We start from the raw sequence: 14,765 nt of genomic DNA, 5'->3' as shown, positions 1-14,765 counted from the left end.
CAGCCAGTTGTCGTGGTGCATATAGGTATCAATGATATAGGTAAAAAACGGGTTGAGGTCCTACGAGATGAATTTAGGGAGCTAGGAGCTAAATAAAAAGTAGGACCTCAAAAGGTAGTAATCTCAGGATTGCTACCAGTGCCATGTGCTAGTCAGAGTAGGAATTGCAGGATAGCTCAGATGAATACGTGGCTTGAGGAATGGTGCAGAAGGGAGGGATTCAAATTCCTGGGACATTGGAACCGGTTCTGGGGGAGGTGGGACCAGTACAAACCGGACGGTCTGCACCTGGGCAGGACCGGAACCAATGTCCTAAGGGGAGTGCTTGCTAGTGCTGTTGGGGAGGGGTTAAACTAATATGGCAGGGGTATGGGTACCTATGCAGGGAGACACAGTGAAGTAGAATGGGGGCAGAAGCAAAAGATAGAAAAAAGAAAAGTAAAAGTGGAGGGCAGGGAAACCCAGGGCTAAAAACAAAAAGAGACACATTACAGCAAAATCCTAAAGGGGCAAAGGGTGTTAAAAAGACATGCCTGAAGGCTCTGTGCCTCAATGCGAGGAGTATTCGGAATAAGGTGGACGAATTAACTGCGCAGATAGTAGTTAAAGGATATGATGTAATTGGCATCACTGAGCCATGGCTCCAGGGTGACCAAGACTGGGAACTCAACATCCAGGGGTATTCAACATTTAGGAAGGATGGATAGAAAGGAAAAGGAGGTGGGTGGCATTGCTGGTTAAAGAGGAACTTAATGCAATAGTAAGGAAGGACATTAGCTTGGATGATGTGGAATCTGTATGGGTGGAGCTAAAGAATACCAAAGGGCAGAAAACATTAGTGGGAGTTGTGTACAGACCACCAAACAGTAGTAATGAGGATGGGGACAGCATCAAACAAGAAATAAGGGATGTGTGCAATAAAGGTACAGCAATTATCATGGGCGACTTTAATCTACATATTGACTGGGCTAACCAAACTGGTAGCAATGCGGTGGAGGAGGATTTCCTGGAGTGTATTAAGGATGGTTTTCTAGATCAATATGTCGAGGAACCAACTAGAGGGCTGGCCATCCTGGATTGGGTGATGTGTAATGAGAAAGGACTAATTAGCAATCTTGTTGTACGAGACCCCTTGGGAAAGAGTGACCGTAATATGGTAGAATTCTTTATTAAGATGGAGAGTGACACAGAGACTAGGGTCCTGAACTTAAGGAAAGGTAACTTCTATGGTATGAGACGTGAATTGGTTAGAATAGACTGGCGAATGATACTTAAAGGGTTGACGGTGGATAGGCAATGGCAAACATTTAAAAATCACATGGAGAAACTTCAACAATTGTACATCCCTGTCTGGAGTAAAAATAAAACGGGGAAGGTGGCTCAACCGTGGCTAACAAGGGAAATTAAGGATAGTGTTAAATCGAAGGAAGAGGCATATAAATTGGCCAGAAAAAGCAACAAACCTGAGGACTGGGAGAATTTTATAATTCAGCAGAGGAGGACAAAGGGTTTAATTAGGAGGGGGAAAATTGAGTATGAGAGGAAGCTTGCTGGGAACATAAAAACTGACTGCAAAAGCTTCTATAGATATGTGAAGAGAAAAAGATTAGTGAAGACAAACGTAGTGGCTTTACACAGAGACACAGGGGGTAGAGACACTGCCTGGTGTGGGTTTATATCCTGTGTGTGGAGTTACACAGGGACACAGGGGGTAGAGACACTGCCTGGTGTGGGTTTATATCCTGTGTGTGTGCAGTTACACAGGGACACAGGGGGTAGAGACACTGCCCGGTGTGGGTTTATACCCTGTGTGTGTGGAGTTACACAGGGACACAGGGGGTAGAGACACTGCCCGGTGTGGGTTTATACCCTGTGTGTGTGGAGTTACACAGGGGGTAGGGACACTGCCTGGTGTGGGTTTATACCCTGTCTGGTGTGGGTTTATACCCTGTGTGTGCGCAGTTACACAGGGACACAGGGGGTAGAGACACTGCCCGGTGTGGGCTTATACCCTGTGTGTGTGCAGTTACACAGGGACACAGGGGGTAGAGACACTGCCTGGTGTGGGTTTATACCCTGTGTGTGTGCAGTTACACAGAGACACAGGGGGTAGAGACACTGCCCGGTGTGGGTTTATACCCTGTGTGTGTGCAGTTACACAGGGACACAGGGGGAAGGGACACTGCCTGGTGTGGGTTTATACCCTGTGTGTGTGGAGTTACACAGGGACACAGGGGGTAGAGACACTGCCCGGTGTGTGTTTATGCCCTGTGTGTGGAGTTACACAGGGACACAGGGGGTAGAGACACTGCCTGGTGTGGGTTTATACCCTGTGTGTGTGGAGTTACACAGAGACACAGGGGGTAGAGACACTGCCCGGTGTGGGTTTATACCCTGTTTGCAGTTATACAGGGACACAGGGGGTAGAGACACTGCCCGGTGTGTGTTTATGCCCTGTGTGTGGAGTTACACAGGGACACAGGGGGTAGAGACACTGCCTGGTGTGGGTTTATACCCTGTGTGTGTGGAGTTACACAGAGACACAGGGGGTAGAGACACTGCCCGGTGTGGGTTTATACCCTGTTTGCAGTTATACAGGGACACAGGGGGTAGAGACACTGCCCGGTGTGGGTTTATACCCTGTGTGTGGAGTTACACAGGGGGTAGAGACATTGCCTGGTGTGGGTTTATACCCTGTGTATGTGCAGTTACACAGAGACACAGGGGGTAGAGACACTGCCCGGTGTGGGTTTATATCCTGTGTGTGTGCAGTTACACAGGGACACAGGGGGTAGAGACACTGCCTGGTGTGGGTTCATACCCTGTGTGTGTGGAGTTACACAGAGACACAGGGGGTAGAGACACTGCCCGGTGTGGGCTTATACCGTGTGTGTGCGCAGTTACAGGGACACAGCAGATAGGGATGCTGCCTGGTGTGGGTTTATCCTCTCTGTGTACTGTTACACAGGGACACAGCGGGTGCACTAAAAACGATGAGAGGGAACACTGGGTAGGAGAGAGAGGTGGAGATGTTTAGGGATGGGATTCCAGAGCCTAGGACCTAGGCAACTGAAGACACAGCCACCAGTGGTGGAGTGAAGAAAATTGGGGATTCACAAGAGGCCAGAATTGGAGGAGCGCAGAGATCTCGGGAGGGTTGCAGGAGTTTAAAAAAAAAAAAATTCGCTCCAGTTATGCGGGTGTCGCTGGCTAAGCCAGCATTTATTGCCCGTCCCTAATTGCCCGTGAGAAGGTGGTGTAGAGCCTTTATCTTGAACCGCTGCAGACCGTGTGGTGAAGGTGCTCCCATAGTACTGTTAGGGAGGGAGTTCCAGGCATTTGACCCAACGCCGATGAAAGAACGGTGATATATTTCCAAGTCAGGGTGGCGTATAACTTAGAGGGGAACGTGGAGGTGGTGGTGTTCCCATGCGTCTGCTGCCCTTGTCCTTCTAGGGGGTAAAGGTCGCGGGTTTGGGAGGTGCTGCTGCAGAAGCCTTGGAGAGTTGCTGCAGTGCATCTTGTAGATGGGACACACTACAGCCACGGTGCGCCGGTGGTGGAGAGAGTGAATGTTGAAGGTGGTGGATCGGGTGCCAATCAAGCGGCCTGCTTTGTCCTGGATGGTGTCAAACCTTTTGAAGTTGTTGGAGCTGCACTCATCCAGGCAAGTGGAGAGTATTCCACCACACTCCTGACTTGTGCCTTGCAAATGGTGGAAAGGTTTTGGGGAGTCAGGAGGTGAGACAATTGCTGCAGAATACCCAGCCTCTGACCTGTTCTTGTAGCCACAGTATGTGTGTGACTGGTCCAGTTAAGTTTCTGGTCAATGGTGACTGCCCCAGGATGTTGATGTTGGGGGATTCAGCGATGGTAATGCCATTTAATGTCAGAGGGCGGTGGTTAGACTCTTGCTTTTTGGAGACAGGCATTGCCTGGCACTTGTGTGGTGCAAATGTTACTTGCCACTTATCAGCTCAAGCCTGCATGTCGTCCAGGTCTTGCTGCATGTGGGCATGGACTGCTCCATTGTCTGAGGAGTTGCGAAGGGAACTGAACATGCGCAACCATCAGCGAACATCCCCACTTCTGAACTTACGATGGAGGGAAGCTCATTGATGAAGCAGCTGAAGAGGGTTGGGCCTCGGGCACTGGGAAGGCGAGGCCATTGAGCGTTTTGAAAACGAGTTTGAGAATTTTAAAATTGAGGCATTGCTGGACTAGGAGCCAATGTAGGTCAGTGAGCAACTGGGTGATGGGTGAACGGGTTTGGTACAATGTTTTGGACGAGGTCACATTTGCAGAAGGTACAAGGTGGGAGGCCGGCCAGGAGAGCATTGGAATAGTCGAGTCTAGAGGTAACAAAGACATGGACTTTCAACAGCTGAGGAGCTGAGGCGGAGGGAGATGGGCGATGTTGCGGAGATGGAAGTAGGTGGTCTTGGTGATGGCGAGGAAAGATCTGGGAGAGTGCATAGTGCAACACAGTCACGCCCACGAACGGAAGCTGTGGCATGCAAGCAGTGCCTGACTGCCATTCTAAGCGATGCGGCTTCGTAGCAACGGTCACATCTCTCAGAGTTATAGTGAAGGACGGAACCGGATACATTGGTCTCCCCCCCCTTGCTGTGCAGCCCACATCACTACGTCTCTCCCTCCTCATTTCAGCACCAACGTGAACCACACTTCTGGCTACTTACTGCCGCAAGGTTACCCTCCACATCTGGCAAGCTCATGTCAACGGCAGACAGCGAGGGGCTGAATAGCTGCAGAGAGGAGAGACCAAAGTTAGTTTCTAAACTTTTAGATAAGAACTGTAAAACTGCTCGCTCTAGTGTCTGAGTGGGTAAAGGCGCCAGCTACTGTAGCTCCGATATACAGATCACTATCACATCATCATGGGTTTATAGGTTTATTATAGAAAAGTGCATCAAGGAAGACCAGGAGATTCACTTCCCACTCTGCGCTGGTGTAAGGAAAGGGTGAATCTGACTGATTTGAAGTCTGCTAGTGTAATACTGCTCTTGATCTTTCTTTATATTGTAGCAATGTTAGCCGTTAGCGTCTTCTTGTTAAATAGGGAAGATTCAATTTTAAAGGAGTGACCACTGAAGAACTGAATGGAGAAAAAGGAACCTGCATTTCTGTAGCGCCTTTCACAACATCAGGATGTCCCGAAGCACTTTACAGCTATTTAAATATTTTTGAGGTATAGTCACTGTTGTAACGTAGGAATCGCAGCAGCCATTTTGCACTCAAGTCTCTGGGGTGAGATTTGAACCCACGGCCCTCAGAGGCGAGAGTGCTATGACTGAGCCATGGGTGATATCACAGCACTGGTAGATTTCAATATGAGGGAGCTTAAATGAAAGTCGTGGCACTGGATTCTGATTGCTAAGTTTCAGTGAGCTATAAACGCTGATACTGGGGCCAGGATAACAGCTAGTCCTGCGAAAGGAAAAGATAGGGGGGCAATATTCTTTAAATTGGGGTTTCTGTAGAATGGGTTAATTAGCTGGTGTTGAATGGCACAGAATCAAAGACATAGTTATAATTAAAGGTCTCACATGATGGAACAGCAATTATATGTAACAAGAGCAAAATTATTGCTAACATAACTAAGTAAGGGAGTCATACGCATCTCGTTAGCCCAATGGAACAAAAGCTCAGTAAGCAACCCAGCTCATTAACTGATCAATAAGGGATCCGTACAATTAAATTCTCTTTATATAATAGAGCTGTAGTTGAACTTCTTGTACAATCGTGCAATTTAGAAACGTGCAGATTGTCACGCTGTCAAGGTGAGAGAAATGCGTATAAAAAGTGGCAGTTTGTACAGATAGTTAGGATTTTAAAAAGTTTTGATCAACCTATATGCTGAGCTCAGAACTGTAATATATTTTAAAGTCTCAGGCTTCTCAAAAGTGGAATTTCCTGTCGGCCTGCAACTTTGAATGGGCTGCACGGACTCTTAAAGGGACCGTGCACGCCCCCCCCCCCCCCCTCAACAAAACATATGGGGAAACACTGGTTGGAAGTACGACCTTTTAAATGCCTCCTTAAGTACCATTGCAGTGCTACAACTGCTCGACCTCCATGTTTCAAGAACCGTATTAATTTTGAGGGATAGGTACAATATTTAACCATAAATCAAAGCCACCCTCTAACACCAGGTTAGCTGGTGTGTGCTGGGGCAGTAGCAGATGTGCTCCAACTGGCTTTGACCCGCCTGGATTAGGGAGGGAGAACTCCAGATTCAGTAAACCCGACCACAATAAATGCACACAGGGTGAGACGGGATGAACGACTAGTTGGAAAAGTGCACAGAGGGGCCTTTGCACCCCGCTCCCAGTAATGTGTAGGAGGCAGTGGAAGAAAAAGAAAACAAATTTGGCTTGGAGCAGTGGGTGCACACCGGATTAAGGTTTGAAGCTTTGGGTTTCACATCACTACAGTTGAACATTCTGCTGCAAGAGAAAGCACTTGCAGTTATACAGCACCTTACACCACCTCAGGACCTCCCCGAAGTGCTTCACAGCCAATGAAGTGCTTTTGCAGGGTGGTCACTGTTGCGAGGCAGGGGAACGGGCAGCCAATTTCCACACAGCAAGATCCCACAAAGAGCAATGCGATAAATGATCAGATGTTTAAAAAAAAAAAAAAATAATAGGTGCAGTTTGTGGGAAATGTTGGTGTTCAGAGGGACCTGGGTGTCCTTGCACACAAATCACAGAAAGTTAACATGCAGGTACAGCAAGCAATTAAGAAAGCAAATCATATGTTGGCTTTTAGAAGAGGATTTGAGTATAAGAGTAAAGGTGTCTTACTGCAATTATATAGGGCCCTGGCGAGCCCACACCTGGAGTATTGTGTACTGTTTAGGTCTCCTTACCCAAGGAAGGATATACTTACCATAGAGGGAGAGCAACAAATGTTCACCAGACTGATACCTGGGATGCAGGAATTATCCTATGAGGAGAGAGAGAGTAGACTAGGCCTATATTCTCTAGATATAAACTCTAGATATAGGAGAAACATACAAAATTCTTACAGGGCTTGACAGGGCAGATGCAGGCAGGATGTTTCCTCTGGCTGGGGAGTCCAGAACCAGGGGTCACAGTCTCAGAATTAGGGGTCGGCCATTTAGGACTGAGAGGAGGAGGAATTTCTTCTCTCAGAGGGTGGTGAATCTTTTGGAATTCTCTACCCCAGAGGGCTGTGGAGGCTCAGTCGTTGAGTATATTCAAGACAGAGATAGATAGATTTTTGGATATTAAGGGATCAAGGGACAGGGGGATAGTGCAGGAAAGTGGAGTTGAGGTAGAAGATTGAACGGTGGAGCAGGCTCAAGGAGCCGAATGGCCTACTCCTGCTCCTATTTATTATGTTCTTATGTAAATATTGGCCAGAACACAGGGGACAACTTGCCATCTCTTCTTCGAATAGTGCTACAGGATCTTTTACGTCCACCCGAGGGGGCAGATACGGCTTTGGTTTAACGCCTCATCCGAAAGACAGCACCTCCGACCCTCAATACTGCACTGGAGTGTCAGTCAGGATTATGTGCTCAAGTCTCTGGTATGGCAATGAAAGCTGGTAAATTTACCGGTCGAAATGATAAAGAATTCTCCACGTTACGTCTATTGTAATAGATTTAACAGGGTCTCATCCAAAAGATGGCACCTCAAACAGTGCAGCACTGCCTCATCACTGCATCAGGAGTGTCAGCCTAGATTATACTCAAGACTCGAGTGGGGATTGAAGCCACGATCTTAAGACTCAGAGGGCAAAAGTTTATCCACTGAGCCACGGCTAACAGCTGGATTCACAGGTGGCCAGTGGGAGAGGTCCTGGATGGCCTCCCTTCCCCAACCATCCCCGCCAGTAACCTGCAACCTTCAGAGATCACGATAGAAGAATCAGGAGACGATGGAAACAAACTCACATCTAAGAGTGTACTGGATTCCATGCTGAAAGTCTGTCCCGATAGCAAGTTCTGTAGGTTATCCAAACTGGAATCAATTATATCCAAGTGATTGTAGAGATCATTTCTACACAAGGAAAAAAAAAATTAAGGAGAATTACTTTTTAAGTACAAGACATTTTCTGCTCCATGGTCCTCGATACGTTTACTGCATCACTCTCCTCACCTTTTCAAAAGAATTCCAGGAGGGAAAATAGCCAAGTGTGAATTTAAAAAACGAGAGCTGTCCCCCCCCCCCCGCAATCTCTCATCACCTCTTCTACTTCAGTGCGCAATATGCCTGAGGGTGTGGAAGTTTGAGCTGTTTCACCGGGCTCGAGCGGGGCTTTCACCCTCAGATTGCTCCTCCCTCTTTCAGTGAGCAGCCTGGTCCCTGCTGGGTAAATGTCCACTTCCTGTGTGTCTGCACAGCCGAGATTGGGAACTCAACAAGTGGTAGAAATCAACCAAATGTCGCACTGCTCCACACGCAGGTGTCTCAGCGTACGGCACCACCCACCAAAAGCGGCCCACCCAAACCGATTTAATGACTGTGAATTTTGTAGATAAATATTTACTGAATTTATTCATGGGTCACCTTTATCTAGTCAGTGTCAGGTTAAAAGTTCAATGCCGCTTAATTCCCATTAGCGGAAAGGTCGAGAACCCGAGGACACAGAAGAGTTATGGAGAGCGGGCGGGGAAGTGGAGCTGAGCCCCAGATCAGATCAGCCATGACCTTATTAAATGGCAGAGCAGGCTCGAGGGGCCAAATGGCCTACTCCTGCTCCTATTTCTTATGTCCCAATGTTCTTAATTAAGGTGACTGGCAAAAGAACCAAAGGTGACATGAGAAAAAAAAGCTTTTTTACGCAGCGAGTGGTTACGATCTGGAATGTGCTGCCTGAACTAGAAGGGCCGAATGGCCTACTCCTGCACCTATTTTCTATGTTTCTATGAAAGGGTGGTGGAGGCAGATTCAATTGTGGCTTTCAAAAAGGGAATTGGTTAAGTACCTGAAGGAAATAAAATTGCAGGGCTATGGGGAAAGGGCGGGGTAGTGGGACTAGCTGAAGTGCTCTTGCAGAGAGCCGGCATGGGCTCGACAGTCCGAACGGCCTCCTTCTGTGCTGTAACCATTCTATGATCCATAAGCAGGTCACTATCCACTTGGCTTTGTACTGGATAGCTGAGATTTGCATGTGGTTGCTTGGCAATTGAGGAATGAAAATGGGACAACAAAAGTTTGGTCTTCGACTGTTGTATTTAAAAAAATCCCAGAAGGGGTCCGAGTGAGGCTGTTCCAGCCTGGTGTGATGGGAGCACTAACTTTTCAAAAAAATTTTTTTCTTCTCTCCCCATCAGTTAAGTAGTGTGTGTTTGGAGTTAGCCCATGTCAGTAGCAGCCACGAACCAGATATAATAACCCCCTCAATCTCAATACCCTGCACAACCATTCGAGAGAAAGAGACAGACACACAGAGACATTAATAAACGGGGCAGAGAGTCAGCGACAGACCCGGAGAATTGCGGAGATACACATACACATGCGGAGGCACGCACACACAAATCAGATAAAATGAATGAGATTGATTGGTGATATAGAAGGCTGCAGTTTTAACACCCGTGTCGCAATGGGAGAGCTCCGCTCCCCCTCCCCCCACAGCTCCGCTGAGTTCGCACCATCTCGAGGAGGGGCCCTGATGAAGACAGCCCAGGTTAAGTCAGAAGGAACAGGTGGCCATCCCTCAGCTACACTTGGCCACACCGAGAATTGAAGAACTTCACACCCTTATATTTTACACTTTAATAGCAGTACTTGATATTTTTTCCCACAGGAGGTAGGGCAGGTGATAGTATAATAATCTGACGTGGACTCTGGGTGGAGTTGGCTCTTCTTACTCTAGACTCCTTTTAATCAAAAAAGTGCAATTAATTATTTCAACTTCTAATGGACGAGTTGGTAAAGGTGCTAAACATGTCTAAAACCCTGCTCTCTGGTTGGCTTGGTGTGTAAGTGCACCACGAGCTATGTTTGGGTGCATCTTTCCTCATCTCCCACCTTCAAAGAGCTGACTATCATCAAACAGATGTTCAGACATAGAGTCACTGCTGGAGTGCAGACGGTCCCAGCTGAGGGCCATCACGGTCCCCCCCCCCCCCCCCCCCCCACCCTTACACCTGAAAACATCCCATCACAGCACTGGGCCTCCTGACTCTGCCGCCTCCATCGAATATTTCAATACCAGAGATCATTGCATAAACATTTGGATTACCCAAAATAATAATAGAAAAGGCTGGAAACTCACAGCAGGTCCATCAGCAACCGAAAGAGGCTGGCTGACATTTCAGGTGTCCCTTCAGTATGCAGCGATAATGCCCAGTCTGCCAACCAGCTATTTCCCTTTCAGCCTTTGCCACTTTTATTTTGGATAATGCAAATTTATTTTGCCAATTACACAACCATGTTTTTACACACGTCTACTGAGATTAAAGTTGTTGCAGGGAATGAATCAGATTCTGAAGCAGCTGACCAGTTGAGCGGGAAAATTTAAATGAATCCAAAACAAGACAGGCAGCACTGGGTATGAAATACCCATACTTCACCCAGACAGTAGAACCAGTCACTCCAGGTATCCAATATTCACAGACAGGGCAGAGGCTAGTACTGGGTACTAATATCAACGTCACACACAGAGGGCAGAGCCTGGTACTGGGTACTAATACCAACATCACACCCAGAGAGCAGAGCCTGGTACTGGGTACTAATACCAACATCACACCCAGAGGGCAGAGCCTGGCACTGGGTACTAATACCAACATCACACCCAGAGGGCAGAGCCTGGTACTGGGTACTAATACCAACATCACACCCAGAGGGCAGAGACTGACACTGGGTACTAATACCAACATCACACCCAGAGGGCAGAGCCTGGCACTGGGTATCAATATCACACCCAGAGGGCAGAGACTGGCACTGGGTATCAATACCAACATCACACCCAGAGGGCAGAGACTGGACCTGCTGCTCCCCAGCATCCTCAGAGTAAGGGGACAAATTGTTGCACCCACATAGAAACGGTGCAATTTGTTCAGAGGGGACTGGTGTACATCTCAGCTGGTAGCAGAGACACCTCTGGGCCAGAAGGTTGCGACTCCCACACCAGGACTAGGGTACATGATCTGGTTGACACTTCAGTGCAGTTTTGGGAAGTGCCGTCTTTTAGACGAGATCTTGTATCCCTAGTCTGTTGGTTCAGGGTCACATTGCAATATTCAATGCCCACGGGCATAACTATGACGTGCACACACTTGGCTGCATTTTCCCCCGGGATATTTCCCACTCCCTCCCTAGGACAGAGGGCTTCTGTGCATGGGACTTCCTGCAATAGTGCACGGCAGAGGAATTCTATGGCGAGAATCCCCACCCACAGCTACATCCCACCGCTCAGAGCACAAGGTCGGACTGGAAATTACGCTAAGGGTGCAGGAAATTCCCAATGGAAGGCATGGGGGAAAAGAATGCCAATATGAATTAGGCAGGGGAGGAAAATGCTAGTTACACATGATGGAGGGAGAAGAGGGACCGCTGACGTGGTTTTTTGGGGGAGTGATGGCATTTGTTGGTCTGCTGAATGTGGAGCTTCCCAAATGTTCCTCATGTTAACCAGATTTTTAATCTAAAATATTCCATCCATCGTTAAATATTAAGGCGGTCACTATTTTTAAGTAAAAATTAAAATGATTTTGATGGAGGATATCCCAGCCCCCATAGGGAGATGCGTGGAGTTGGTGATTGACACATGGTGCTCGGTGCTCTTGGCCAACATTCACCCCCTCGATCGATACCACTAACAGGGGCATTCATCTCCTGGCTGGTTGTAGGACACTGCTGCACCTGCCGACACGACCATGAACGCATTTGGAAGCTTAACCCCTTGTGCAAAGTGCTTGGTGGCAATGAAGCGTTTATTTAAATGAAAATCTTTCTGTCCCAAGACGCCGTCAACAAACGACCCTCCTACGCATACTGCTCAGGGTGGAACCGAGGATTGTGACAGGACAGCGCTTCCGGAGGTTGCGCACGCACCAGGTCGAGTGGTGCATCACACCACACTGGTCTATGGATACAGCACGACAGGGTCACTGTACAGAGTGCGCGCTATGAGGAGAGCGGTGAGAACGCATTAAACACAAACAACTCGTACAGGGTTTTGTAGAATATCACATTTGGAAAAAAAAAAAATCCACAACACAGGAAATCTGCTTTTTCGCTTGATATTACATCACCGTGTCCATTAGCAGTTGGGGAATATTCTGTTTTGCTGTATTCAGTGACGCCTAACTGTGGGTGTGCGAAATTTTCACACCATGTTGCTTGACATTCAGCGTTACGATTACAAATTTTGTTCCCCTGGGCTGCCTGTGGAGACCTCACCGAAGTGAAGCACTGGTGGTTACAGGTATGTCACTGGTGCAGCAATGGAATGATGAATGGAGCGAGGTTATCGGCTTTAATGACATTTCCACCCATCCTAACACACCCCCCACCTCGCAGTGTACTGGTAATTAAAAATTCTCAAACAAGCGCAGTGATAATACTGGCCGCGAACCTATTGCGGCTAAGCTGAAGCGTTTCCACCGAGACACGTTGTGCATATCAGGGAGACAGCAGTATAATAGAAATGCTAACCCTATCAGTGCTCTGGGGTGAGTAGAAGAGGAAAGACTGGAGATAACACAATTGACCTCTGACATCTGCTGGGCTTGAATCAAACTGAAAGATAGAAACAGAAGATCATGCTAGGCACTACACTGTGGAGACAGCAGCAACCATTTTCCAAATCCCGTCAACATTTCTTGCACCACATCCAAACACACTACTACAATAATCCAGGTTTGATGCAAATACAACTAAACAGATACACAGTATATATTTATTTATTTATTTAAAGACTGCTTCAGGGTGCAATGCGGGATATCTAAGCTTTCTTGACTGTGGGCTGCTCTGGTGTGTACTGCGGGACCTTGAAGGCCACATATCAAGGTTAAATCCCTCTTCCCATTTATTTCCGTGTATCTCAGGCTGCTGCTGCCAACAGATCTTGGTCTCCAAGTTCAGGATTACCCACCCAATGAGACGACAGCACTAAGCCCTTTCCAAACCGCCAAGACTCACAAAATGCAAAGAGGACAAGGCATGTGTAATTACATGTGTGAACAGGTCAGAGTTGCCTAGGATACGTGGAATCACAAGGGCTCGAGAATCTGATGCTGGTAGGACAGTTGGAAGTCTCCGACCTCTTTGTTGGTAAACATAGAAAATAGCAGTAGTAGGCCATTCAGCCCTTCGAGTCTGCACCACCATTCAATATGATCATGGCTGATCTTCTAGCTCAACACCATATTCCCGCCTTTTCTCTATACCCCCATATTTACAACTTAGAAGAAGGGACCGAGTGTAACGTAGCCAAGTTTGCTGACGATACAAAGATAGAAGGAAAAGCAATGTGTGAGGAGGACACAAAAATCTGCAAAAGGAGTGGACTAAGTGAGTGGGCAAAAATTTTGCAGATGGAGTATAATGTTGGAAAGTGTGAGGTTATGCACTTTGGCAGAAAAAAATCAAAGAGCAAGTTATTATTTAAATAGAGAAAGATTGCAAAGTGTTGCAGTACAGCGGGACGTGGGGGTACTTGTGCATGAAACACAAAAGGTTAGTATGCAGGTACAGCAAGTAATCAGGAAGGCCAATGGAATGTTGGCCTTTATTGAAAAGGAGATGGAGTATAAAAGCAGGGAAGTTTTGCTACAGTTATACTGGGTATTGGTGAGGCCACACCTGGAATACTGCGTGCAGTTTTGGTTTCCATATTTACGAAAGGATATACTTGCTTTGGAGGCAGTTCAGAGAAGGTTCACGAGGTTGATTTCGGGGATGAGGGGGTTGACTTATGAGGAAAGGTTGAGTAGTTTGGGCCTCTACTCATTGGAATTTAGAAGAATGAGGGGTGATCTTATCGAAACGTATAAGATTATGAGGGGTCTTGCCAAGGTGGATGCAGAGAGGATGTTTCCACTGATGGGGGAGACAAGAACTAGAGGGCATGATCTTGGAATAAGGTGCCCATTTAAAACTGAGACAAGGAAAAATTTCTTCTCTCAGAGGGTTGTAAATCTGTGGAATTTGCTGCCTCAGAGAGCTGTGGAAGCCGGGACATTGAATAAATTTAAGACAGAAATAGACAGTTTCTTAAACGATAAGGGGATAAAGGGTTATAGGGAGCGGGCAGGGAAGTGGAGCTGAGTCCATGATCAGATCAGCCATGATCTTATTAAATGGCAGAGCAGGCTCGAGGGGCCGTATGGCCTACTCCTGCTCCTATGACTTATGTTCTTATGATGCCTTTTGTTTCTAGAAATCTATCTATCTCTCTCTTAAATAAATTCAGTGACTTGGCCTCCACAGCCTTCTGTGGTAGAGAATTCCACAGGTTCACCACCTTCTGAATGAAAACATTTCTCCTCATCTCGGTCCTAAATTTCCTGCCCTGTCTCCTGAGAAAAGATAAGGAGCAGTTTGAAGGCTCTTCAGATTTGAAGTATTCCAGCTGTATCTGCAGGCAAGTTATAATCAGCTTGATTGTTCAACTGAAATACAAGTAAGTGATCGGGTCCAGTATCTGTTAACAGGTGTGTTGTTGGGAGTGGCGTGTCAAACTGCAGAGATCAGTGAGCAGACTGGCAAGTTTAACGTGAATTTATAAACAAGTTGAGATGTGCCTTTATTGGGGTGTGTAGG

General features: G+C 47.2%; 1 protein-coding gene across 1 annotated transcript in view; it reads right to left on the bottom strand.

Annotated features, from left to right (window-relative positions):
* The window catches only part of hsf1 (heat shock transcription factor 1), a 105,207-nt gene that overhangs the window by 12,346 nt on the left and 78,096 nt on the right, over positions 1 to 14,765 (bottom strand). Inside the window, 3 exon segments of the mRNA XM_070881895.1 lie at positions 4,701 to 4,766; positions 6,913 to 6,969; positions 7,946 to 8,051. Of these exon segments, the coding sequence (XP_070737996.1) occupies positions 4,701 to 4,766; positions 6,913 to 6,969; positions 7,946 to 8,051 (229 nt within the window).

This window comes from Pristiophorus japonicus, chromosome 5 (genome assembly GCF_044704955.1).
Source record: "Pristiophorus japonicus isolate sPriJap1 chromosome 5, sPriJap1.hap1, whole genome shotgun sequence".
Classification (NCBI taxonomy): Eukaryota; Metazoa; Chordata; class Chondrichthyes; family Pristiophoridae; genus Pristiophorus; species Pristiophorus japonicus.
Note: the sequence above shows the minus strand (reverse complement) of the source record. Positions and strands in the feature narration are given on the sequence as shown.